This window comes from Eublepharis macularius, chromosome 9, assembly GCF_028583425.1.
Source record: "Eublepharis macularius isolate TG4126 chromosome 9, MPM_Emac_v1.0, whole genome shotgun sequence".
Taxonomy (NCBI): Eukaryota; Metazoa; Chordata; class Lepidosauria; order Squamata; family Eublepharidae; genus Eublepharis; species Eublepharis macularius.
The window spans coordinates 64,074,294-64,102,267 of record NC_072798.1 but is presented as its reverse complement, the minus strand read 5'-3'; the positions used below and the strand labels follow the sequence as shown (position 1 = coordinate 64,102,267).

At 43.3% G+C, this 27,974-nt stretch overlaps 1 protein-coding gene across 1 annotated transcript; it reads left to right on the top strand.

Moving 5' to 3' along the window:
• The first annotated feature begins 5,379 nt into the window (after positions 1-5,379).
• On the top strand, positions 5,380-27,773 carry DYRK2 (dual specificity tyrosine phosphorylation regulated kinase 2). The gene is made up of 3 exons (XM_054988409.1): positions 5,380-5,715; positions 6,552-6,694; positions 25,605-27,773. Exons 1-3 carry the CDS (start codon positions 5,631-5,633, stop codon positions 27,204-27,206), a joined length of 1,830 nt encoding a protein of 609 aa, XP_054844384.1. The 5' UTR covers positions 5,380-5,630; the 3' UTR covers positions 27,207-27,773.
• The last annotated feature ends 201 nt before the right edge of the window (positions 27,774-27,974 follow it).

Below are 27,974 nucleotides of genomic sequence, written 5' to 3'. Positions count from 1 at the left end.
CAGCACTCTAGTGAAAAGGAATTATATTCTTTGCTCTGTTTCTTCAGACTTAAGTACTTCCTTGTTAGATACTAGGTGGGAGTAATAAAGATTATAGAAGTTTCTATTGCAGGGAACAGCCTTTACTTTATATCAACAACAGGATTTTAAACAGTCCTATAAAGCCACCAACACTTCTAGGGCAGAAAAGGTCACACAGTAGAGAGAAAGATCTCTTATTTTGTGTTAAAAATAGTAAAGCTCATTCTGTTACAGCCTTCTGAAGCATTTTTTCTTAAGTTAAGGGTTAATGGATGTTGCTTACTGATGGTTACTAAGGGCTGTCCATAGGGCCAGAGACTGTACTAGATAATGACGTGCTAATTAAAGAATATTGAAACTTTGGCTACTGGGCCCCACAGGACAGCTTGACTCCTTGGCCATCTGAAAACTACTCCCAGGCCTAAAATAATAAACACAATTATATTTTTCCCATCTTCAACTATCGGTATAATCCTAAGAACGCTCATAATAGGGACAGATATAATTCCGCTCAGTCTATGGACTGAATTTATGGACAATCTCTGTCAGTCTTTAAGGAAACTCCACAATAATCTTTTCCTGGAAATACCTAGCAACAGGGTTTTTTTTTCTGGGAAAAGAGGTGGCAGAACTCTCAAGAGGGAAATGAGGAAGAAACACAGGATTCTTTGAAATAATATTATTTTCATGCACTACTGACGAGTATTTTCAAGAGGTGCCGGAACTCCGTTCCACCACGTTTGCACTGAAAAAAAGCCCTGCCTAGCAAAGTCAGGTAAATTAAACATGGTCTAAAATGTGAGTAAATGGTGTGGCTAGACTGTCAGACTAGGGCTAGGGAGTTCAGTCTCTTATATTTTGATTCTGCCCTTACTCTAAAGAGCCCAGGTATGGAATTCTGTTCATAGAATCATAGAATCATAGAGTTGGAAGGGGCCATACAGACCATCTAGTCCAACCCCCTGCCCAGTGCAGGATCAGCCTAAAGCATCTCTGACAAGTATTCATCCAGCCTCTTCTTGAAAACTGCCAGTGAGGGGGAGCTTACCACCTCCTTAGGCAGCTGATTCCACTTTTGAACTACTCTGACCGTGAAAAAGTTTTTCCTAATATCCAGCCGGTACCTTTCTGCATGTAATTCTCCACTTTTACCTCAACCCGTCTGGAAGAAGGACTAATAGTGGGCTGGCCCAAAGTCACCTAGCAAGGCCTTTTCATGGCAGAAATGGAACTTGGATCAAGGTCAGTACTCCAATCACTCATCATATCAGCTATGGATGCAAATCCTATCCCAGCCATGAACCTTACTAGATAACCTTGGGCCAATTACTCTTTCTCCGTTTGACTTACAGTACAAGATTCCTATGGACATAAAAGTGGGAAAGATTTCTGCAGTTCTTAGAGGAAAAGAGAAAAAAATGCAGTCTAATATTTAAGAACATGTTAAAATACTTTAGCAAGGAAATCAAATTATGAATGCTTCCCCAAATCAGTTTTCTCCAGTAAGTGGGATACTTTTGCAAGTGGATCACCACCACACTAAACACACCTCAAGACAGAGATCAACTCTGCTGATCGTCACACTGCTAGTACAAAGGTGCTAAGAGGATCAGAACGGAGGGTGTTAGCAATTACCACACAAAACAGGGACAGTAATGCTTAACAGGTACGAAGTCTTTTATGTGGTACTTTGTGTTTCACATCCTGTTTCAATGCTGCCAGGGAACCTACCCAGAAGGCCCATAGTAAATCTTATGTTCTCATATAGTGCCATGGAACACCTTTCAGAGAAGTCTTTATTGCTACATCTATTGTCACATCTTAGTGGTATTATAAAAGTGACAGCTTTTCTAAAAGTGCAAGGCAGAGCGAGCCTTGGAATAAGCATGAAAGGTGAGAAAGGACTACCACTGACATTCTAGGTCACAGAAACACTTAATGAAAATGTGCAGATTCAACAGCTGTCCCACTAAGTTTAGAACATTTTCAGAGTTGGACAGCTTGTCATGCTCCATGAACAATGTCATGCTTGTCATGCTCCACCAGCAAAAAGTAAACCATTTCAGATTCAGGAGTGGGAACTAAAATTAAAAGCAGACATCTATCAAGAATAGTTCGGTATTGATTTGTATCATGATGCTTTCAACAGATTTCAAAACCATCAGGAATTATCCCCGAGGCTATGTATATACAACTGATTTTCAGCCTCCAGCCTTATAGTTCTCATTAACAGTGAAATCTTAAGCACAGTTACTCGTCTAAGCCCACTGAAATCAATGCGTGTAGACTAGCTTAACTCTTCTTAGGATTGCACTGTTAGAATCACAGCTTTAGTATTCCATGTAAGAATGCATATCTTACATGTGCAGTGAACTCCCATTTGGAATATATATATTATTTTTGTTTTATGAGAGTCATCACTTGGCTATTGTAGGGAATTCAAATATTCTTCATCAAGGTAGTGCAGCTACTTAGATATAGAGGAGCTTTTTCCTAGCAATATTTTGTGGCTGGAAAAATGTAATTCATCATGTGTGTCCATTATGTTTGAGAGAACTATTTCAACTGAGTTTGCATAAGTGGCATGGGTGCCTATTGGGCATCCAGGATATCATTAGTGATGAATTACACAAATTGTTTTATTTCATCACTCTATTCCCTCTGCCATTTTTATACCCTGTAAAGTTGTTTTAAGCTTTAATGTAATATAATTAGATTATTTGTATAGTGACATTACTGTTTGATTATTTGACTGATCCACTTTATTACCCAGCTATCATTTTGTCTGGGAAACATTTGTGGAAAGATAAGTTACGAAAGGTTGATGGTGGTGTCATTCAGTGGTTGTCATTCAAATAATGTTGGTCTTCTTCCTTCTCGAAAATGAACTTCTCAGATTATGAACATTTACTATTAAACAGAATTTGTTAATGTTCCAGCGCTTCTCAAAACTGTGCTGATGCTAATGAAGCATCAATGTTTTTAGCAATGAGACACTCAGGACACAGCTAAGAATGATCCATGTGGGCAGGATTTTGCAGTCCTGTCACTGATGAGGGGATACGCTCTCAAAAGAATCCCACTTAGGGACCCGCTTTAGAAGTTGTCAAGCTGTAGCTATCATTATGTGGAACTCCTAATACGTGAAGTAATTCTGTGGTGAAAGGGAAGTGAGATTCTGATCATTTACAGGAAGGCTATAGACATCCAAGCGCATCAAAACCTCTGGAATATCAAGTTTGAAACTGGACACCAAAATCTAGCTCAGTCCCCTACAGCTATGCTGAATACAAACATCTGAAGCAGTCTTAATACCTTGTTGCCTGAACTCTGCATTACCAAGCTTTCCCCTCTAGTGAAAACAGATAAAGCCGGAACTACTGGCCATTCCTTCAAGGGCTTCCCTTACATCTATCATCATAATCTGGATTGAGAATAAGACAGCTGCTTTTTTTACCCAAATTCTTAACCCACACATACTCATCACCCGCTCCATTAACAGTAATCCTGTGTCTCAACTGACCACTCTGCCACACATCTGTATTCCCACAGTGTTTATCATTTTGAGTGTCCTTAGAATAGTTTCACTGCTTTTACTTTTATTTCCACAGGAGAAATTATCAGATCTTGTGGAAATGATTAAAAAACCCATTTGCATGTTAACACTCTCACTTTAAGAAAGTACTATTGACCAAGTAGGAATGACAACTTGTAATTTTTCCATCTATGCCTTTATTACAGGCTGAATTCTGCATGGCAGAGACCAGAATGAAAATTCCTCTCTATATATTCTCACTGGACCACCACGGTACAAAATTCTGGGGTGGGTGGGTGGGAAACTGGTCACTGGGAGGGGGGCATGGAACTTGGCTTTTATATATTTGGGTTTGACTAGTGTGAAAGTATGCCCTGGTGGCTCTTGGTAGCCATGATATTCCCTTCTAGATCCTTGAGGATGGTGTGTGTCTGTGTGACATGTGACAAAGTAAAGTAATAGCAGCAGGTTTAATAATCGTAGATAAAAGAGAAAGACTATGAGGATGGTTTCTTTGTATTGTTACATCTCAGACCAATAGGACAAAGAGAAGGATGGTGGGTAAAGGAAACATTTTCAAATTGGCATCAGAGGATCTTCCTTTCCCCACAGAGGCAGCAGCAGAAGATTGTCTGCCACCTTATCAGGTTTTTTTAAAAAAACCCAAGAATGTGGATAATTTATGACATATCCTATGTGTCAGATTTCGGAAGTTTCACTCCCACGACTTCCCCGTTGTGTCAATGCACTTAGCATCCTACTTGTTGCTGAGGAATCTGTCATGCTGTATGACACAAAACATATTTTCTTTACAATAAAAGACACCTCTTCAAAAACTTCTTTCCTTCTTGTGCCTTCTGTTAAAGCAGGTTCTTCCCACACTTTCCTCTCCTTAGCTCCACTTTCTAGAGGCCTTTGTGGGAATGACACCTTTTCTCTCCTTCACCTTTTTCACACCTCTTCTTCCTTGTCCGATTTCCCCTTTCTTCCCACCACCTTCCTTCTTTTGTGTCCTGTCTCCACGTTCTCTTCTCACAAAGGCACTCCTCTCCAAAGGAGGATCGTTCCCGGTCCTTAAAAGGTGGAGGCGGTTGAGAAAAGGGAGGGGGGGGGGCGCCTGTGTTTCCTGCTGAGCACAGGTGGAGAGTGTAGGACTGCAGGTGACAAGAGGATGCGTTTGTGAGATAGAAGTGTCGAGCGTAGGCAAGGGGTGGCCAATGTGTGTGGCAAATATGAAGGGGTGGGGGGCTGTCCAGCCTGCCATCTGTGGCCGGGAAGGTGGGGGAGGGCAGCCTCAGCCATGGCTGCGCCTCTCGCTCTTCCCCTCCGCCCTTCCCAGAGACAAGCATGGGAGGAGGGGGAGGTCACTTCGCCTCAGCAGCCAAGCTGAGGGCAGCTGCAGCCCCGCGGGAGGGAGGGAGGGAAGGACCGCAGCCTGCGGGGCTGCCCCTGCGCAGGGAGAAAGCTCGCGCTCGGCTCGGCCTTTGGGAAGCGCCGCGCGCCCGGCCTTGGGGCGTTTTGAAAGTGAAAGTGCCGCGGGCGCGCGGAGGCGGCGGGAAAGGCTTGCGCGGTGGCGTTAGAAGGGAGGGCAGAGAGGAGGAGGCAGTGGCAGAGGGAGGGAGGGAGGGAGGGGCGGGGATTGCCCTAGCTGTTTGTTCCCGTCGCTCAGAGGAGGAGGAGGAGGAGGGCTCTTCTCGCCCGGCCGCCGCCGTTCCCGAGCGCGAGGGACTCGAGGAGCCTGGAAAGTGGCGGGGGGATGCTCTTAGGCCGGGGCGCGGCGGCGGCGCTCTTGCTGCTGCCGCCGCCGCCGCCGCCGCCTCTCTCACCGCTGGAGAAGGAAGCCGAGGACGAGAGGAAGAGGCTGGGGCGGGGGGCAGGGGGCGGCTGCCGCCCGGCGGGCCCGGGCTTGGAGGGAACGGATGCCGCCGCGGGGAGCGCGGCTGGGCGCTGCTGTGGGCAAGAGGACGACGACGGCGGGCGCCAGCGCTCGGAGAGGCCGGACCGGTGAAGCGGAGGAGGCGAAGCTCGGGAGGCGCCCTGAGATGCATTCCCCTCTCCCTCCCTTCCAGCGGCCATGTTAACCACCAGGAAACCGTCTGCCGGGGCCGCTGGAGCCGGAGGGGCCGCCGCCGCCGCCGCCGCCGCTTCTGGCCCGGCTGGTAAGGAGGAAGGGAAGGCGAGGCGAGGCGAGGCGGCTTGCAGCGGAGCGCGAGCAGAGCCTCTTCCCCACTTGCCCTTAAGCGCCCGCTGGGAGCCAGAAGCTGCGGGCAGAGGGAACCCTGGCATGGGGTGGGGGCTGGGGGCCTCTCCCTCGTCCGGCTGCCCTTCCCAAAGCGATGCCTTTTGCTTAAAGGCTGGACAATGAAACTCTGCCGGGCTCTGGCTTCGGCTTCGCCGTCACCGGCATCGAACCTGCAGTTCTGGGTGACTGGCAAGAAGGGGACACTCCCGGGAAAGGCTCGCCCAGGGTTAGGCGCTGCGGGGGCCGAGACGGCTCCTTCGCTCTCCCCCTCCCGTGGATGGGGCTGGGGGTGATCTGGTTCCCTAGAGGCAGAGGCGAGTGATCGGGAAAATGGATTGGATGCGATCATCCCCCCTCCCCTTTCGACTTGGCAGACGGCCCAAGCGGGGGAGGGGGGAGGCGTGCCACGCAAATCCAGTTTGGTCTCCCGCTTGTGCTCCTAATGGTTGTGGGTTAATCACGGATGAAAGGTTTAGCCGGGTTAACAAGTGCGGCCATCGCTTTTATTAGGCAGCTAGAGACTCAGGCTTCTCTCCGCTTGCCGGGGCCACGCTTGTGATAAGCGCCCGATGATCCCTCAAACAATATTGCGATGGCAGCCGGAGGAAGAAGAGGAGGGGCGCTGGGGAGAGGGCTACTTGGTCTCCCTTTTCCATTTCGTGAACCACTTTTCTCTGCACTTGAGCCGGAGCCTGCTCGATCCCGCTCGGCTCTCCGGGGCTCTCAACCGGTCGCTTCTCCCTTCCTCCGCAGGCAGCAGGGGAGGTGAAAGTGCTCGACAGTTGCAGCCTTCCCCGGGGATTGGAGCCGGGGGGGCCTCGCGGACAGGCGCTGGCACCGGCCCACCGTCCCCGCTCGTTTTGCCGCCGCTCAAGTCCAGCAGCGCCGCCCACACGGTAAGAATGAGCCGGGGGTGGGATGCGGTGCCGGCCAGCCCTGACCCCTACATCGCGCCCCCCCCCATCCTCTCCATTCTCAAAATAATACCCCAGCCTCCCAGAAGGCCCCCCACACGGACTGCTCCTCCTCTCCAAGGTATTAATAGCAGGAAATGTGCTAGGTACAGTCAGGCTGCCAGCCAGCCTGTCTGAGTGGGATCTGTGAATGAGCCAGCAAAGGACACCGGCTGAGTATGGAGGAACCTTATTAATTATACACAGCATGTCTCAACACGTCTTGGTCCTGTTACCAGTCTGGTTTCAACAGGTAACCTGATGAAATGGGGAAGGAGGAGCGGAATCAGACGGCAACTAGGGGACTCACTTGGGGATCTGCAAGTGTTAGATCTGGCAGAGATAGGTGGGAGACTTTGGGTGGAGGCAGAAGAAGAGCAAAAGAAGAGTCAGGTTACCTGTGCTGTGAGTGATCTCAGTGTAGTTTTAGAAAGGCCATTTTGCAGGTAACCACTTTCCCAGGGTGAACAACAAATCCTCCGGGGGAAGTAGTTGACTTGAAACTGCTGCTCAAGTTGCTCTGTGACACATAGATAGATGCTGGTGGTGTTAGCAAAAGTTTGCACTTATCTGCAGGGCTGGTTTAATGTGCTTTATGGATTTAAACGGGGGGGGGGAGGAATAAAGAAACATCCTGGAAGGCTGACACATGGAGGATAGCTTCGTGCAGTTCTGTTGAGAATCCACAGTAGACTTTGGTAATGCAAGCCTTTACAAAGACCCTTCACACTTGAGTGCAGACCAGGCAATGTGGTTCCTTGCATGTTACTGGGAAAGAAATAGTTTTGAAAATGAGGTTAGTCACTTTGTGATTAAAGGGTGGCCGTTCTCTGACTGAGAAATTGGGTCTGCCCTCTTAGTTGTTAGGCCAGCTAAGACTGATGGCCCATTTCCAATGAAATAATGACATCTATATTCAGGGACAGTACGTGGGTAAGAGACTGTAAACACAATTTAGCCAAGGAAACAGGTGTTACCTGATGGCATTATTTCCAGGGCTGTGGTTTCTCACATTATTTTCCTGTTCTGGCAATCTGCTAGGAATGGAACTTCCCAACCATGATTACCTGTTTTTGGAAAGTGGGGAAAGAGCCCTGAAAGTATGGCTGAGTGGACAGAGATAGTGTAGTAACATTTTTAACCCTTTTGTATGGTTTTTGTTTGAGCATCAAACAGCTATGTGTGTGCACAAGAAAATACAGATCTTATATATTTTTTTGAAATAGCTATTGCATTTTGATGTTCATTTTTTAAAAGTTGTGGAAGATATTGCTGTTAACTGAATTGAAAAATCATTCTGGGCGGTGCTTAATTTATAAAGGGGGTGGAGCTAAGGACTCAGCTGCAAGTGACAGATCTTTTATCCTGGAGGAATCATGGCTTGACTATTTTGAAAGGGAGAATTTTTGTCTACATCTGGAAATCAGCATTGTGCTGGTTTGCCGTGTACCTGTTGTGTTGATATTATATGCTTCAGCAACCAATAAGTTTAGCATGCAAAGATTTAACATACATGCAGTGTGGTGGTTGCGCATTCTGAGGGATGATGTATAGTTCACATGCAAAACTGTACATATTGGCATGATCATACTGTACATAGTGTATATACTCAAACTGAAAGCAAGGGATGTGTTTTATGTAGAACTGGGTGAAGACCCCCCCCCCCCAAATCCCAGATCCATATAACTTTTTTCTGGAGGTGGCAGAGAATGCCAAAGTGCTGGCTGTCATACATACTGTCAAGCCATAACCAACTTGTGGCAAACCCACCAAGGGACTTTCAAGGCAAGCAAGAAGTAGAGGTGATTTGCCATTGCCTTCCTCTGCAGAGTCTTCCTTGGTGGTCCCCTATCCAAGTACTGACTCTACTTAGCTTCCAAGATCAGGTTATATGCTGCCTTCAGTTACACTGGCAGTCATTACAGGAGGACAAACTAGTAAGACTTTGCATTTTCCTTTAATGATCTCTCTGGTTTTGTAATGACTATCCATTTTGGTATCAGCATATGAATTTCCCCTTAGAATATTTTGTTGCCTGAGTTCTTTCCATCTCTGTTCAGCACCCCACAAAATTGGAGTTTGAATGAATATATATGTGTGTGGGGATATATCTTTGATACAGTCTACATTGGTGTTACCAGAATAATAATTGTCCCAGCCATGCAAAGGGGGAGGATGGGTTAGTGTTGCATAAAAAGACATTCCCCGTCCTCCACAAACCGGTATCTTGTTAGTATTCCCTCCCAGGTACAAATATTCATTGTATGAAAGTAGCATGTAATTAACTCATATATGTCTAATATTTTTGCAATTTTTTTTCATATCATGAGTAATGTATGTTCTGTGTGAGTTCTGTCCCATTTACAAGATGGATTGTTAATTATTTCCTGGAAATTACACTCTGTGGGAAGTTGTAGCTAGAGATGGGAGATTTATCAGATTCCTAAGTGCTCTCACAGGTAAAGGTGCTGTGTGTCCTAAAAGAAGCTTTGGCTTCTGCTCTGTATTTATGACAACCTGTGTTGCTAAGCAGATGTACTGCTGTATGTTATGAGTGGAGATTGCTTAGACCGTGTGGCTTAATTCCACCCCCTCCCTACCCTCTCTATTACACTGAAGCTGCAACTGTCTATTGATCAGAGTTTCTCCATGTATTTGAAGTGCTCTCACTGCCTTTTTTCTTCAGATTCTTTCTATATTCTTTCCTTTTGGCATTCTCCCTCAAACCAGCCATTGCTTTCCTATGAGTCCAGTGATTGGTCACTGTAACTACAAACTTAGTAGGTTGTCTTGGCTAAGTCTTTTCAGCCACAGCTAAGTCTGTTATATCCCCAAGGGGATGTTGAGAATAAGGCACTGCACTCATTCTAAAGGATCTTGATAAATAAGGATGATGTTGGTTAATTATAGCCATCTTACAGCTTCTACATTCTTGCCTGGTGTATTTCCAGCTTTCCTCTTTGTTCTCCAAGCTGCCTCTGATATCCATATATTATGTTGAAGCAAAGATTATTTCACTTAACCAGAGCATGTGAATTCAATGCCACGTCACTCTACTGTTATAGTTTTGTTCTTTTTTTCACTAAACTTTGAGAGGCATTTCTTTCATTAATCTTAGTGCTGCTTATAATCAATCTCTGTTTTGCCCTCAGGTAATTTGCAGTATTTTTTCTCCAGTCCTAAGGGAAGTCGATTCACTTCTTTAGGTCTACACTTAGCAATTCTGACCACTTTCAGATTCTTTCTCAGAGAAAGAATCATGGCCACCACGTGAAGGCTTCGCTCAATTGCGCCATGTGCTACTGTTGTCATGTGGCTGGCAATGGTATGGAGAAAAGCATCTGGTCCTCATGGGGATCTCCATGCCTGGCTCCTCTCCTTCTCTCAGATCATTTCAGTGTTTTGCAGCCCAGACAGAAAGCTCGAAGGCTGCATCCCACTCAGACCATCTAAGGGGTGAACCGTGGCTGGGGTGAGGGCTGCCTTACCAATAAGGTGGTGATGGTTGGTTTGTCTTCAGATGAGGAAGACCTGGAAGGCCTCATACTCTGTTCTCTGCATGGCGTTTGTTCTGTTCTTCACTTCAGAGGCAGAGATACAGGGCTCTGTTAAGAGTGGGGTGTTCTTTTGTACCTTTTGGCTCCATGAGCTGCTTTTTTGGTAACAGGGATTTTTCCAGAATTGAGATTAAGAGGATTACTTGCAGCCTGATTTGTATGTGTTGGTCAGAAGTGGTGTTTCTTGAATAATGTATTTATTTGTGCACCAATTGTTTCCCCATGGAAACTTGTGCCACAATAGCAGTGCAGCCGTGTGCAGGTTCACTTAGCTGTAAGTTCCACTATATTCAGAGGGGCTTGCTCTCAGTTAAGTGTGCATAGGGTTGCATTGTAAGTCTGATAGCCACAAGAGTCTGGAATCCAGAGATAGCTCTAGGAATACCTGAAACATTAACAAAATTTTACTTTAGCATAGTCTTTCATGTTCTACTACCAGAGGCTAAGGAAGATTTAGTGGTTTCTTGACTCTTCCTGCTTTATCATGATTTTCATGAGACCTAATACCAAGAATTAGGACTTCAGCTTTACGTTGTTTGCAAGAGGACTGAATTTATCTTTCTTGCCAAGCGCTTCTGAGTTGACTTTTCAATACGCAGTATTTTTCATGCTGTTTCTGCTGTGTGCCTGGTTTCTCTCTGTGAAAAAAGCAAGAGTTTGTAAAGTTAGACTCAGCTTGCATGTTGCAGGAAGAAGCATTAGGACTGTGGCATTTGATGTTCTATAAAGTGCATGCTGATTTTTAATACTATGTTTCGTGGAATGTTCCCATAAGATTAGTTTTGGGTTGTATTCCAATATTGAAGTATTGGTAATAGCGTTAGGTATGGCAGTCTTGCACAGAGATCATTATGTCAATGAGAGAATTGGGGGATTGCAGTGATATATCAGTTCTGGTAAGAAAGTTAAGTTACTTGTAAGGGTGTTGGGAGTCTCTGGCTGATAAATGGCACCTCCATTGCTAAGGGCAAGCAAGATCTGAAAACTGGCTTTCCAACAAGCTATGGCCTGAGTTCCAAAAAAATATTATCAGTAGAGATGTCATGAACAATTTTTGTGCTACAAGCAATCATCAACATCATACTCAAGAATGTGTTTTGTTTTTGTGATAGTTTATGTTCTAGTTTCATGCAAGCAGTATGTCCTAGTTTCATCTTATACTAGTTGCCTTCATTATGACAGCCAATCCTTCTGTCTTGGTTATGTTACTGGGTAGGAATGCATCAGGAGAGGGATGTGGAAAAAAACACACAGTCACAATTGACTAATAGATCATTTGGGTTTGGACAGATTTCCCTATTTCTGATACTCTCAAAGAGGTCATGTTTCCCCCCTGATTATTTATTTATTATAGTAGTAGTATGTTCATCTTCAGCAACTTGGTTGCATCACATGCCTGCCAACTGGTTTTGATACATATAATTTGAAGGATTTCATGCTCATTGTCAGATGCTACTTGCCTGTGATGAACAAGCTCTGGTGATGACAGTAGAAGCCACATTATCACTTGATATCTGTAGTTACTTTATGAAAACAAAGCTGACTTGCATACCTAGGATCATTTATTGTCAATTCATTGGCCCTTTCAACAGGGTTGAGGAAAGGTGTAATGTGTTAGTCACTCATTATAGTGTGCAGTGTAATTTTATAGTTATTTCAATTTTCTGCTCTCTGTGAACCATCAGAAAATGTTCTATATTCTACATGTATGAGCACTAACTATCTTAAGACCTTAGTTCTGGGGCAGACAACTGCATCTTGTAGTATAAAACAGTATCTTTTATTCCCAGTTTATTTTCTTTTTCAAGGGAAGTTGCCTTTACAAATCTTAAATAAATAAAACCAATCGACCCCTCCCCTTCTATCTATATAATCAGTTGTAATTTCTAGAATATTTCGTCCTAGAAGTGGATGAAACTTATGCTGAAAGTAAACCAACAGACCATAGCCTAGGACATTTTCCATATACTCTTGCATTTCATTTTATGATAAGGTGTTCAGGTTAGAGGCTTTGTTTTTGGGTTTGTAAAACACCATGCAGTTCCTCTCAGCATATACAACAAAAACATTTCAGTTACAATAGGGTAGTTCTGAAAAAGAAAAGCTTCATAAAATATGGGGAAAACTTCACTGAATAACCTATTTAAAAGGATGATAGAATCATTAAAGATGTGAAAAATGGATAAGTAGGAAATAAGGAGAAAGATTTGCTTACTTTTCACCATTATTTCCATGTGCAGAGAGCCAGTGTGGTGTAGCAGATGGCTTCCTGGACTAGGATGACTTGGGTTCAAATCTCCACGCTACCCATTGAGGAGAAAAGCAGGGTATAAATATCTAAATTGTATTTATTTGCTTTGAATGAATAATTAAATAATATGGGGTTGCTCTGATGATGAAATGAAGAGGGGGAAATACAGAGTGCCACTCTGAGCTCCAGGAGGAAGGGTGTGGTAGAGAAATAGCATGGTATAAAAACAGTTTTTTTCCACTCACTTCTATTTATGCCCTTGCCGATATCACTGCCTGCATGTATACAGATTACAGCTATAATGAATTCAATAAATAGTGGCATGCTTCACTTGATACCTCACATGCTCTGCTATGATGAGCAGTGCAGCTGCCACCAGCTGTCTTGAACTGTCCTAGAAAGGAGAGGATCTTCTAGACTGTTGCTTTCTCAGACTGTTTCTTCCTTATCAACTGAGATACGGATTCTGCTTTGTAGTATAGTCTTGTCTGGACAACCATTTTTCTTTAGTAGGTTGTCATATGACTTGATTCCAGAGTGTACGTGCATATAATTTTTAAATGGATTGTGAGTAATCACTGATAAACAGTTCCTATAAAAATGAACTCTCTGAGGATTCAACAGTAATAAAGTATTGGAATTTTTTTTTTACATATATGTGTTTATGTAGATTAACTGAGAATTGTTTTCTTGCTGATGCAAAATGTTATACTGAAATTATGCTGGGTGTTTTGATGCCATCATTAATGGAGAAACACCTATATTTTATTTAAGAAACGGCTATCCACTTTCCACATAAGGAGTCTTCAAGGCAGCTTATAATATCTATACGAATCGTCTCAAATATCAATAATATAACAAAATGTGAAAAAACAATTACAACTGAGATCATAAATATCACTGAAAGCTTAGGAAAACTGGACTGATGTGCAGTGTAATGCTATGCACATTTACTCAGAAATCATTCTGTGTTGAACTGTGCTTTCTTTGAAGTATGCATATGATTATAGTTTTAGTATGCCTAAAAATAACAATATAGTTACCAGATGATTGTGTCTTAGGAGATAAATGGTCCTCTTTGTAGTGGTCACTTGTTTAACCTCTGAATTCAGATAGTGGGGGTTAGTGTTAGAAGATCTAAATTGCTGAAGATCTAAATTGGCACACAAGTTTATCCCGTACAGCGCAATCCTATGTGACTTCAGTGAACTTGGATTGTAGACACTGTTCATAGGATTGCATTGTTTGTTACCCAGATCCTAGACCATTATCAGTGCCATCCTAATGTTCTACTCAGAATCTTACTGACATTTACTAAATGGGCTTATTTCCAGGAAAATGCCCTTAGGATTACCCTGTTACAGGGTAATGGGTAAATCCAGACCTGAATTGTGTCTGGAAACAAATTGGAAAACGTGCAAGTTATAAAGAACTGGCACAGTGAATACTAGTTAGCAATGTGACTGCTGTATTCTACACACAGTTACCAAATGGATTTCAAATTGCAGTAAACCAAACTGGATGTTACTAGAGCATGAGTAATTGTGGCGATGTCATATAGTAAGTGAATACAGCTTATCTGTTTTCCTTAGGAGATTTAGTAGAATGAAATACCTGGGACTGCATTTTTTAAAGTAGGGAGCAATTCATTATAATTCTGTGATCTCTGATATTTTCTCTGGAAAATTTAATTTAAAAATATTAAAGTGGAATGTTGATTATTTTCAGACATGATGGTCTATAAAGATAACAAACATCTGTAATTAATCATGTTTCAGTCTTTACAAAGCAGTGTAGAGTATTATAATGGGTTGACGTTCTTTGTTATAAGCAGTCCCCCCCCCCCAACTTCCTTCTATGCACATTTCCAAATTTTTGAAATGTGCTTGCAGTACATGAAGTTTCCCATAATGATAGTGTGACTGTTAAGGAATTTCTAAAACACTATATAAAATATATTGAAATCTTGTTCTTTTAAATTTTAGAGGCTTTGTGTGGGAGGGGTGTCAGCTAGTGTGTAAACAGTGGAACACTGAAATAAGCTTCACAGAAGTGTAAAGTGATTTAGTTACAAGTGTATTGGTACAAGTTTGGAGAGAGGAATTTTGATGGGATTATTAGATTTATCATTAGCAGGAAAGTGTTATGCATCAGACAGGCATTTCATTTACACTTTCTTTGTTGCTCAGATCCATTTGCTATATTAAATTTAAATTGTAAAGGCTCTTCTTGACATTATAAACTGCGCAAACCTAGATTTAGAATATTGGTGATGGAAAACTCCATCAAGTCATAGCTGACTTACGGCAACCCCTGCTGGGGTTTTCAAGGCAAGAGACGTACAGAGGTGGTTTGCCCTTGCCTGCCTCTGCAATGCAGGTTTTCTTCGAAGGCTTCCTATCCAACTACTAACCAGGGCCAACCTTGCTTATCTTCTGAGATCTGATGAGATTGGGCTACACAGGTCAGGGCAGAGAAATGTACAGTCTTTCTAATAAATTAGTGTTAGTTTGGATCCCGTCCCCATTGTGATAGAGCTGAAGGTGCTTCCATACATGCATCATGGAGGGACAGTTGCTTGTTTTTTTTTCTCCCTGAGTGACTCAAAATACTGCTCCAGCAGCTCACACAGTCTTCAGGAGGGGCATATTGTGGGATGCAAGGGAGTACAAAGAAAACAGAAAAGCCCCTTGCATGAGCCCTCTTGTGCTACTTTGAAGCTGTGTTCCACACTCTTTAAAGGCTTATCAAGGCTAAGTTGTGTCCTAAGTACAGCTTCCTAAGCCCAGCACACCTACTGTAACTGGCATTGTCAGTATTGACTGACATTCCATTCACTCAAGAAGTAGCAAGGTCCAAACAGCCTGGCTAGATCCCTGTGTCAACTAAGTGTACACTTTAGAACATACCCCAGAATCATCTGCAATAAGTGATTCTATGGCAGAGGTTCTTGGTCTCCTCTGTAGACGAATCAAGATGAGGAGTTTGTAGATGTCTGTTCTGTAGACCTCATCATCCATGCTGGAGGCCCAGTTTGTAAGAATTGAGCCTTCCCCCTGAAATCTGCTGATTCAATTGAAAAATTTATTTTTGTATCTTACATTCAGATAGGAAATGGCGCAGTGCATGACAGCATTTGTGGCAGTAGTTTCCAAATTATTTAAGGCATACATAGACCAATTGCAGTTTTGTCTGTGATTTGGCCCAGTTTTAGCTTCTAACTAAGAAGTGAAACTACATTTATCCAGGCTACAGACCCGCTTCTGGCAGGTGGTGATCCACTTAAAGGCTTCTGTGATATGCCAGTGGCTGTTGACTAAGCATGTTGCCGATGAGTGTATGATTAACTTCCCTCTTTTTCGTCATGTTTGCTGAAAAAGGGAGATGATCTCTTTTGCAACAGTTTTTCAGAGCATCTTGGTTTTGGAGAATTAACAAAGGAAATAGTGTCTCAGCTTCTTCCCTATCTATGAATTACTTCAGTGCTTTTCTCTGCTTATTTCCAGGCATACCAGTGGCAGTGGAATGAAATTGACACGTTAGGATATGGAGAGAGAGAGAGAGAGAATAGATATAGATATAACAGTCTTGTTAATCTTATCCTGTTTGGGAAAACTCTGGGGATAGCTAGAGGGATTATAGGAACTAACCTGCTATTTTCCATCCCCATCTTGTATATATGCACTTTGCATTGTTGTGAATGCACATATGGAATATTGGATTGAATTAATGTCAGAATAGGTCACTCCTAAATTTGTGGCTAATTGCAGTAATTTCAGTACAAAGCTGAGCAAACCCTAAAAGGAACGTACACTCAAAACTGGTACAAGAGATCAGTAAACCAGTGTGAAATAGAAACAGTTGCTCTGAGTGTAACCATCTCAGCATTCCAATTTGCATCATGTCACAATTAAACTTTCAGTTTTAAACAAGACTTTTTATTGCAGCAATGATCATCTCATCATGGTGATTGGACACGATGGGCTGCACTCATTGTATGGTATATTCATATCTAGGGCTCATTTTGAGGGGGAACATGCAGAAATGCAGTTCTGGTAGTTCTCCAAAGAGGTCACATGTCAGGTGATTTTTGGCTTTTCTGGGGCCCAAAATGGCCAGGATTGGGCCTAAAACAGCCAGGATCGGGCCTCTTACGGGTGGTGGATCACTCTCCTGCTCAGCGACAGCCCAGTTCTGACCACTGTGGGCCCCTTTTTGCCATTTTGGGCCCAGTTTTGGCCCTGAATGGCCAGGATTGGGTCCAAAACAGCCAGGATAGGTGAGGCCAGGGGGTGTGGCATATGCAAATCAGTCATGCTAATGACACACTTCTGGTGGTGTCGGGGGTGGTGGTGGTGGCATATGCTAATGAGTTATGCTAATGAGGTGTGCTAATACATTCCTGCAGCTCTTTTTCTACAAAATGACCCCTGTTCCCATCCAAAGCTATAACAAGATAACAATATAAACTACCCTATGTAGATAGTAAATAAGTAGTCAAAGCTGCCAAAAGAGATGGAACTCTAAAATAAATAAAAAGCAATTAACTGGCCATTTACATCAAACCAGTATCTGGAACATCTGGCAGTAACCCACCACCTTTTCTCTGACTGGATACAAACATTTCCAAGTCATTTAACAAAGTAGATACTTTGTCTGCTTGATTTAAAAAGCATGTATGCCATTAAAGGTATTTGGATTGAATTGATTTAAAAAGCAAAAGACTCCTGTCCCAGCTGCTGCTTCTGAAGCAACACACAAGTTCCAGTCTCAGATCAAGATTTGGGACATATCCCTGTTGACATTATTTCTACCCAGTTTCCACAGGCACTGAGCGGCTCTTCAGTAGCACTTGCACAATTGGGGTTTAATGAGCAACTTGCTGCTTTCACACATGCTGAATAATGCACTTTCAGTCCACTTTCAATGCACTTCCGTGATGGTTTGCAAGTGGATTTTCCCATTTCACACAGTAAAATCCAGTTGCAAAGTGCATTGAAAATAGATTGAAAGCATGTGTGAAAGGTAGAGAAGCAAGATAGCACAAGAACTTCATTGGGCCACCATCCCCATGATTGAGGTTGATCCACGTGGTCACAGACACACAGGGGAAAATATAAAAAATGGAACATCCAAACCACCTTAAATAGGAGTACAACAAAGTCTCCCTTCTATTGCTGTACATGATATCATGGCTGACATAGGAAGTGGAGGCAGAGAAGGAGCTTCCCTGGTTGGTTCATTCATTCAGCTCCGAATTGATGCTGAAGCAAAGGAAGCTCTGATGGTTCCCAGCCATAGAACCTTCCAGGCTGGCTCTGTCCAGGGACATGTCTGTAGATGATGATGATTATAATGACTCCCCCACCCCAAGTTGCATCACATGTCCAGCCACAGAGGCAGCCCCCCATTTGGGCTTCAGAATAACTGGGTCAGCAGTATGGCGTGCAAGAGGCAGGCTCATCTTTCTGCAGGTGGAAGTGGGAGAAGTAATTGGGGAAGTTCTCATATGGAGTTGCCTCAACCAGGGAGAACAGAGGGCTCCATACCCTCAAGCACCTTATGGCAGTTGCTCATGGGCACTCAGATCATTATATGCCTGAATGTATGTCAGTCTCTGGTCATGGTATCTTATATATCATGAGGTTTAATTTTTCATGGACTGAGTTAGGAAACCACTTAATTGCTTTGCGTATAATACCTGCAGTTATACTAGTATTTACCTGTCTTATAACAGCATCTGTTATAGCAATGGTAGGCTAATTAAATTTCTTTAATATATATCCAAGATGAAACACAATGAAGCTGTTGTATGCAATTAATTACTATATTATATTTTTCATAGGACTATCTGTTTTGGGCTGGCCTTTGGGACTTGCCCTCAGCCTCTGCTCACACTGACTTTTGTCTAGTGATACCACTCAGGGAGTTGGTATGTGCCAAAGGACAAGGTACATATGGCTCTGGGCATATTGACTAGTTGGCCGCTGTGTGGACAGGATGCTGGACTAGGTGGGAAACGGGTCTGATCCAGCAGGGCTTTTTTTTGTTCTTATGACTGTGACTTACAACTAGCACACCTGATGATAACTTTCAGATCCAAGCTACAAGTGATGCCTTACACAGGTTGGACACTTGTCAGCTTCCCTTAAGTTTTGATGGGAAACATAGGCGTCCTGGTTTTACAGCTTGGCTCTCCATTACAGCTGCAAGACCAGGATGCCTACATTTCCCATCAAAACTTGAGGGAAGCTGACAAGTGTCCAACCTGTGTCAGGCGTCACTTGTAGCTTGGCTCTCAGAAAGCCCCATTGGATAAGCAGCTAGCTGAAATCAGTTAAAAAATGTTCAGATGACTACCTCTGTGTATATACCAACAGCTAGAATTCAGTGCTCCTAGCGTTCTGTGCACATCACTGGCATGTGCACCCTGCCCCCACCTATGTCACTATTTGTGGCTAGAAACGTGCAAATTACAGATACTAGGGAAGTGTTCAGATATTTAAAGGAATTGTAGTATTACATGGGCTATGATAGTTAGAGAGTTCATGTCTGACATAAGAAAGGATCTGTTTTCAAAAAAATGTGCCCAGGGTGATAGATCTCAGGCAGGAGCGGCGCCAGGGTTTTTGGTGCTCGCGGCCAGCTGGCAGGTTGGGCACGCACGCGCGTGCGTGCGCACACCAGCCTGCGTGATGATGTCACATGTGATGTCATCACAGGCGTATGCGTGAGAGCCGGCCCGATTGCTGTGGCGGGCGGCTGGGACGTTGTGTGGGTGGCCTCCCAGCTCTCCTGCTCGGTTGCCCTGCACTGCCCCAGACGCCTGCCCGCGGCTGTTGTGCCCGGCCGGGGGCATGTGCTGGCAGCAGTGGCAGCGCAGGGTGGGAGGGCTGGGAGGCTGCAGCTCCGTGGCGCGCGCGCTCCCACCCCCAGTGCCGCCTCTGGTGCCCCCTCTGGCACCCCGCGCCGTGAGGCAACCGCCTACCTGGCCTCAATGGGCACGCCGGCCCTGATCTCAGGCTTCCTCTTTTCTGTGTAGTTCCTCAGTAGGTGTATAGTTCTTTAATCTTGGCCTATCCTAGTTTTCAACTCAGTTGTTTCTATGTAGACTGTGTCGGTCAGGTGAGGGGTTTCTAAGGGGCTTACACAGGGTTTGGTTCAAGAAGACTTCTCAGAGAGATGTGTGACTAAAGTGGAATGAAAAGACAAAGTGTTCCATCCTTTTCCCTCCCTAATAGCAGTTTCCTTTATGGTGCTGCTTTGCCTAACCCCAATCAAACTAGTTCTGATGCAAACTACGGGCTGCCTATGTGAACACGTGTTCGTATGTAACCTCTGAGCCCATTTGCGGGGAGGGCAGGATATAAATCCAATAAAATAAATAAAATAAAAAACAAGTATGATATATTTCTGTTTCAGTAAATTCATGTACAACGCACAATTTACAGTCTACTTCATCCAGAGGTATATTTATAGGAAGTTTGATGGTGCAGCCAAATGTGTGAACTAGACATTGGAAAGAAAGTACTTTAACCCGCCTTTCAATTGATATTTATTGGTGAAATGGTGATTAAAATACTGTACCTGTACTTTTCTGTTTTGGTGGCATCATTGTGTGGCCCATTTTCTGTGCTCACATTCTGGTTCACTGTGGTGGTATATGAATTTATCTCATTTGTTATTTATTTCTTTGTTTATCTCCTCTGGAGAGCAGATGTATGAATCATTCTGCCTAGAACCATTACGCCATTAACTGACCCATCCTCCAAGGAGCTGTGTGGGTCTGCTATCTCCATTTTATCGTCTCAACAACCATGTGAGGTAGGTTAGGCTGAGAGATCATGACTAGGCCCAGGTCTTACAATTAGGACCATGGACTTGGTCCTCCTAATTCGACATATTAAGTACTATACTACACTGTTTACCATCACTGCAGTTCTGTACCAGAAAAAGCTCTACCTTCCAGTTTTTTTCTGATATGAAGCTTGTCAAAATCACTGAACTGATGTTGGTAAAAAAGTGACAGCTATGCCTGGAAAACAATCTCTGCTTCTCCAGTTAGCTAAAACTAGCATAAATATATTTGAATAATATCTTCTGTTGTTTTGTACCAAACAGTAGTAAAAAAAAAGGAAGCAATTGCCACCTATATTTTTTATGTCTTATAAATAATCTGATAGAAGTAGCAAGAGGCAGAGATGTAGCATCTTGATGTATAAAATATATGTCCGGAGACTGACAGGCTGTTCTTCTACATACTTACCTCAGAAACAACTGAAAACGAGCGCTGGCACATTTTTCAGGTGCTGATTCCTCTGCATGTCACTCTTACATTATCCCCAAAAAGTAGGATGGCAGGTTTGCAACAAATCTAAACCAGATAGCGGCTGCTTAACATCAATTTAAGGGTGTTTTCCAGAGACACAGAAAACAATAACATAAATAGGCAAGTGACGACTGCATGACTTGGGGGGGGGATCCCATCCCCCTCTACTAACTGGACTGCTCCCACAGCAGCTTGGGCTTCTTGCTCCTCTTCTCCCTGCCCACTTCCAGCACTGCTGCCTTGGCAGTATGTAGGGGGTGCAGCGAGAACCCCTGCACCCCTTTCCTCACATGCCTCAGTAGGACCTGGGAGGAGGAGGAGGAGTGCTGCTGCTTTAGCAGCAGGGACAGCTGGAGAGGTCCCACACTGCCTCCTCCTCTCCCACCCATCCCACGTGTTGCCACCTTGCCAGTGAAGAGGGCCAGAGGGTCCTACATACCTCCTGGCCACCTCCAGTTTTACAACTTGAGGGGGAAGGTAGAAAAATGTCTCCTGTTTCCACAAAGTGGTGCTTCATATGGAGATCAGAAACAAAAGTTCAAAAACTGGGAAATGAGTCCTCACTTTCCAGAGTAATGATGCCATCACCAGCATCTTTGACTAACCCTCAACTTGAGACCCAGAGGGAAATCCTAAGTCCTGCACAGTTTAAGCAAAACAGAAGTTAGCCCTACAAGGTGGGACTCACTTTACAAGCTGAGTCCAGAAAACAATTACTTGGGTAGCTATGGCAAATTGACCAAGGTGCTGGATTCAGACTGAAGCATTGCAAACCCAAATAACTCCACACAAGTATAATTAATAAAATTTATTAAAAGAAGTGCATGTAAATGCAAATTCTAGAAGTGTGCAAAACAGGAAAATAGGCTAATTAGCTAAGCTAGCAACCACTGTAAGGCTTTCAGTCCTAAAGCAGATGTTACCTTTCAGTTAAGTCTCAAAAGTCCAGACAGAGCTTCAAGGTCTCAAGTCCAAGAACAAAGACAAGATGGCTTCCACCCGCAGCCATAGCATTCAGAAGCAGAAGTCCGACCCCTTAGCCAGGATCTTGATCCTTAGGGAGGATATTTCTCGAAGAAGAACAAAAGCTAGAATGAAGATTCAAGCTTTAAGGCTACAGCAGTGTGACGTGACCAGCTAGACTTCTGCAGCTAGCCTGTCTTCACAGGTGGGGGACTAATCACTCCACCCCCAGAATGCCATGCATTAATGAGAATGCAAGTGCAATACTCCTTTCGACATTCTGGCTTGAGAGCTTCTCTGATCCTGGATCTATGGCACCATTCCTCCTCTTATCTACCTGGGAACTTGCAGTGCCATCCTGGCTGCAGTTTCCTGGAGAAAGCTTCCTTTTACTTCTAATTAACTTCTAACTGCTTCTAACTAGGCAAGAAGCCTAAATCAAAGTATGTATGAACCAAAGAATGGGCTAGGTATAGACAGTTTATTGACAAGGGAGTATTGTCACCTCAACATTAGGTAGAGCTGGCAGATCCTGTACCTCCTCTCCTACCCCTCTCCTGTTTCACCACCTCAAGGGCTGAGGGGGCGCAAAGGCTTTTGCTCCTTCTCCCCTGTCCTCCTCCTCTTCATGCACTCTCTGCATCTGGAAAACAGTTGTGTGTGCTTGTGCAGAAAAATCTTCTGTTTGGTTTTTGGGGGTTTTTTTTGGTAACCTCCCTTTTACCTTTAGAGTTTTTCTGCAGTCATGGGTCTCCCCCACCCCCAGGTTTGTATAAATACCTGTTTTGTGTCTGCCTCATCTACATATTTAAGTATGTGCAGCTGGGGCTATTTTGACTGTTAGAAATGTTGTTATAATAAACTGCTGTTGTTTCAAGTTTTTAAAAAATCTTTTTGACTTAGACTCATTCTAACCCAGTTATAACTTTCTAGCCAAAAAGAGTTTTCAGGAAATTGTCTTATCCACTCACCCCATTGCAATAATAAATGTTGTCAAAGATCTGAGTGTGTTTTAGGATCTGTGTTTCATGTACAAGCAGTCGTAATAAAGGTATAATAATACATTCAAGTCCCATTACTATCAATGGGAATTGAAATGTAATCCCAACAAAACAGAGGTTCTAATAGTGGGGGATGTTCTGACCCTGAAACTGGGATGCTCCCTGTTCTGGAAGGGGTTGCAGTCTCCCTAAAAGACAAGGTTTGTAACTTGGGGGGGGGGGGTGCTGGACCCAGGACTCCCATTGGATAAACAGATGGCTGTGGTGGCCAGGGGTGCCTTTCCCCAGCTGGCTTCTAAGCTACCTGCATCCCTTCTTGGGCAGAAAAGATCTTGGCACTGTGGTGCATGTCCTGGTAGCAAGTAGATTAGATTACTGCAATGCATTTTGTGTAGGACCACCATTGAAGACTGTGTGGAAACTACAGTTGGTACAAAATGCTGCCGGAACGCTGATTGGAGTGGGTCATAGAGATTGTATCACTTCAGTCTTGTTCCATATACAGTGTCTCCCAATTTGTTTCTGTGCCCAATTCAAGGTGCTGACCTTTACAACCCTATATGGCTTGGGGCCAACATACTTGAAGGACCGCCTACTCCCAACCACTCTGGTTATCTTCGGAGGCTCTGGTTTGGGTGCCCCCATACTCTGAAGTTGGACAGGTGGCCACCCAAAAAATGGCCTTCTTAATCGTGTTGCTGAAATTTTGCAACTCTCTTCCCAAAGAGATTCATCTCCCTCCTATTACTGTTGTCTTCTCCTAGCAGATGAAGACTTGGGGCGGGGGGGAGAAGGGTTGACATTCCCTTAGTCCACCTCCCTTTTTGTATATGTTTATATTATGTATATATGTTTATATAAGTGCTTTTTAATGTTTGAAATGTTTTAATATTTGCCGTCTTGGGAACCATGAACTGGGTGGAGAGATGGCATAGAAATGTTTTAATTAAGTAAATGAGTCTAAAATGCTCATCACTTTTAGTCTAGAAGATAACGCGCAATTAAAAAAAAACAGTCCAGGTACACACAATAAACTGGAGAGTCACTCACAACTAATTTGTATACTTCAAATATTTATATACTTAACTTGCAGAATATTGCTGATGATAATGTGATGTTTTCTTTTTGATAACACATGTTATTTATCCATTTGTTTTACAGAATTTATATCCTGCCTTTCTGCCCTCTCATAGTGGCTAACAATTTAAAATATACATAATATAATCACATTTTAAAACCATTAAAACCAGGGAACCTCGCCATCATTAAAACCATTAAAATTAGAGCTAAAATACATACAGACATAAAAGTACAGTTAAAACATTGGGCAGGAAGGAGGGATCACATGACTCTTACAACATTTGACTCTGCTATCTAGTGTGGTATTTTACTTCAAAGTCAAATGAAATATCATGGAAAGCTAACGTTTCCCCTTCACCATCTAGGCCTTCCAGCTTGCTGAGTCTCTGCTTTCCAATGTTCAAAAATCACAAGGTAATACTTCAAAGTCATGAAGTGAAGGTGAAATTACCTTTAGATTTTTTGAGGCATTCAGGTATTTTGCAGTTTTGGGGACAGAGACACTCTGGAAAACGAGAGCAAAGTGAAAGTTCTTTGAAAAATTAACTGTATAGAAGAAAGGATAGAACTATGTATAGCTTCATGAATTTTTTTTTTTGCTTCAGCTGTTCAGTGGAGAACAAGAAAGGGCCTGTTTAAACTTCACCACCTGTCACCTCACAATTCTCAGCCCCTACCTTTCTTCCAAATGAGATATGAGGAGCCACAACTTCCATCTTTGGGATAGTAAAGCAGCTGAAGAGGACCTTTAAAGGTCAAATGGAAGGTTTCTCTATCTTTTGTTCCTGAGGCCACCAGCAGTTGCTTTTCATGATAAAAGAAAGGGAGAAATATTCATAGAAGAACAGATAAGTTGTTTCACTCCCAGGGTAGGGTTTAGGTTGATTGAAGTTCTAAAAGGTTTTTTCTGTGTTAGTATATGGTTCATTTTAATTAATGTTGTCAATAAAATAAATTAATCTAATAAACAGTTTTCTTCCAAAATCTCCAAATAATACTCTGTATATATGATATTACCCTGACTTGGATGGTCCAAGTAGCCCAATCTTGTCATATCTCAGAAGCTATGCATGGTCAGCCCTGGTCAGTATTTGGATGGGATGGGAGACCAACAAGGAAGGGTCACTATGCAGAGTCAGGCAATGTCAAACCACTTCTGAATGTGTCTTGCCTTGTAAAACCCCACCAGGGTTGCCATAATTCGGCTGCGACTTGATGGCACGCACACAGCATTATTGAAGTATAAAATTATATTGCCCCCCTACAAAGTTTGTTCTGGTGTGTCCACAGAAGCAGTTCAAGAAATGGTATTGCCTTACTTGTCCTGTATCTTTACAGAACAGAGTAATTTTTGTTACTGAGAGTCAAATCAGAGTGGCTATATTGATTAGAGGGTCTCCAGTAGTGAGTAATTTGGGGTTGCCAGTAATGTGAAGGCTGTGAAGCAGAATATATTAAAAAATTAGGACACCAGGCACTAAAGTGAAGGTATTTGTGCTCAACTTCTGGAACAGAGGGCAGATTATCAGACCACAGTTTGTGTTTGGAGAATATGGAATCAGTTGAGTTGGTCCAAAAGGCCTTGAATAAAGATGGGTCCATTTCTCCCTGTATTGTGCTTTTTGAGGACTACACTTTTTTTTTAATTGCAGATTTTTTTTTTGTATTTTAGGTTGGTGGAAATAAGCACACAATGAACGAGCACCTGCATGTTGCCAGCCATGGGCAGATCCAGGTTCAGCAGCTGTTTGAAGACAATAGCAACAAAAGGACGGTTCTGACGACACAACCCAATGGGCTTACAACAGTAGCAAAATCAGGATTGCCAGTGGTCCAAGACAGACAACTGGACAGTGCTCATAGGCGGCAAGGGAGTTCCGGTTCTTTGAAGTCTACGGAAGGGACAGGGAAGGTGAAAGCCTCTCCTTTGACACCAGAGCAAGCCATGAAGCAATACATGCAAAAGCTAACAGCCTTTGAGCATCACGAGATTTTCAGTTACTCTGAAATATATTTTTTGGGTCCAAATGGAAAGAAGAGACAAGGTGTAATTGGTGGTCCAAACAACGGTGGGTATGATGATGATCAGGGATCGTATGTGCAAGTACCCCATGATCATATATCATACAGATATGAGGTCCTGAAGGTTATAGGGAAAGGAAGTTTTGGACAAGTGGTGAAGGCCTATGATCACAAGATGCATCAGCACGTTGCTCTGAAGATGGTGAGAAATGAGAAGCGCTTTCACCGCCAAGCTGCAGAAGAAATTCGGATTCTGGAGCACTTAAAGAAACAGGATAAGGACAACAATATGAACGTTATACACATGCTGGAAAACTTCACATTCCGCAACCATATCTGTATGACATTTGAGTTGCTGAGCATGAACCTTTATGAGCTCATAAAGAAAAACAAATTTCAGGGCTTTAGCTTGCCATTAGTTCGCAAGTTTGCCCATTCGATTTTGCAATGCTTGGATGCTTTGCACAAAAACAGAATCATTCACTGTGACCTTAAACCAGAGAACATTCTGTTGAAGCAACAGGGTCGGAGTGGTATTAAAGTTATTGATTTTGGCTCTAGCTGTTATGAGCATCAGCGTGTCTACACTTATATTCAGTCACGATTTTACCGTGCTCCAGAAGTAATCCTTGGTGCTCGTTATGGGATGCCCATAGATATGTGGAGCTTGGGCTGTATTCTAGCAGAGCTCTTAACCGGTTATCCTCTCTTACCAGGAGAAGACGAAGGGGATCAGCTGGCTTGTATGATAGAGCTGTTAGGTATGCCTTCCCAGAAACTATTAGATTCATCCAAAAGAGCAAAAAATTTTGTGAGCTCTAAGGGTTATCCCCGATACTGTACCATTACTACCTTGTCAGATGGTTCTGTAGTGCTCAATGGTGGTCGTTCCCGGCGGGGCAAATTACGTGGCCCTCCAGAGAGCAGAGAGTGGGGGACTGCATTAAAAGGATGTGACGATCCCCTCTTTCTTGACTTCTTAAAACAGTGTTTAGAGTGGGATCCTACTCTGCGCATGACACCAAGTCAGGCTTTACGGCATCCCTGGCTAAGGAGACGTTTGCCAAAGCCTCCAACTGGGGAGAAGATGTCAGCAAAAAGAATAACAGAAAGTGCTGGTGCTATAACATCCATTTCCAAGTTACCTCCGACTTCAAACTCGGCATCAAAACTGAGGACTAATTTGGCACAGATGACAGATGCCAATGGAAATATTCAGCAAAGGACAGTGTTGCCAAAACTTGTAAGCTGAGTTTGAATAATCCAATGCTGATTTTAAAAAAAAGATATTATGTCACTGAGCCTTATTCTCATGAAAAAGTAGCTCAGATTTCTATTTTTATTTGCTCAGTAGCTTTAAACGTTTGTATTTTTTCAACACTCAACTTACATGTGTAAGAAAAATTGGTTTTGATTTTATAAAAACATGGGGACAATGCTTTAAGTTTTATACTTTTTTTAAAAAATGATTTTTTTTCTCCTTCTGAACAGCAGTTAGCCTTACTATGAAACTAATGTGGCACAATAATGTGTCAGTGGCAGGCCACTGGTTACAACGCGACCACCATACATTATAGCCTGATTGGGGGACGGTTTATAACCTTCACTCCATGGTTCATATTGGCTTTTCCCCGTAGTGAATCTTTAATATTTTCTTGTTTCTGGTTTTTGTTTTAGCAGTGGATCCTAATCCTGCAAACATTTCCCTGCATTCTTTTGTTTATGATATATAAAACATTCAGGGCGTATGAGTGAGGTCTGCATGATTCTTGGTAAAATGTACAGGGCTTTTTTTCAGGGGGAACGCGGGGGAACGGAGTTCCGGAACCTCTTGAAAATGGTCACATGGCTGGTGGCCCCGCCCCCTGATCTCCAGACAGAGGGGAGTTGAGATTGCCCTCCGCGCCGTGGCCATGGCGCGGAGGGCAATCTCAACTCCCCTCTGTCTGGAGATCAGGGGGCGGGGCCACCAGCCATGTGACCATTTTCTCCAAGGGCAACCCTCTGAGTTCCACCACCT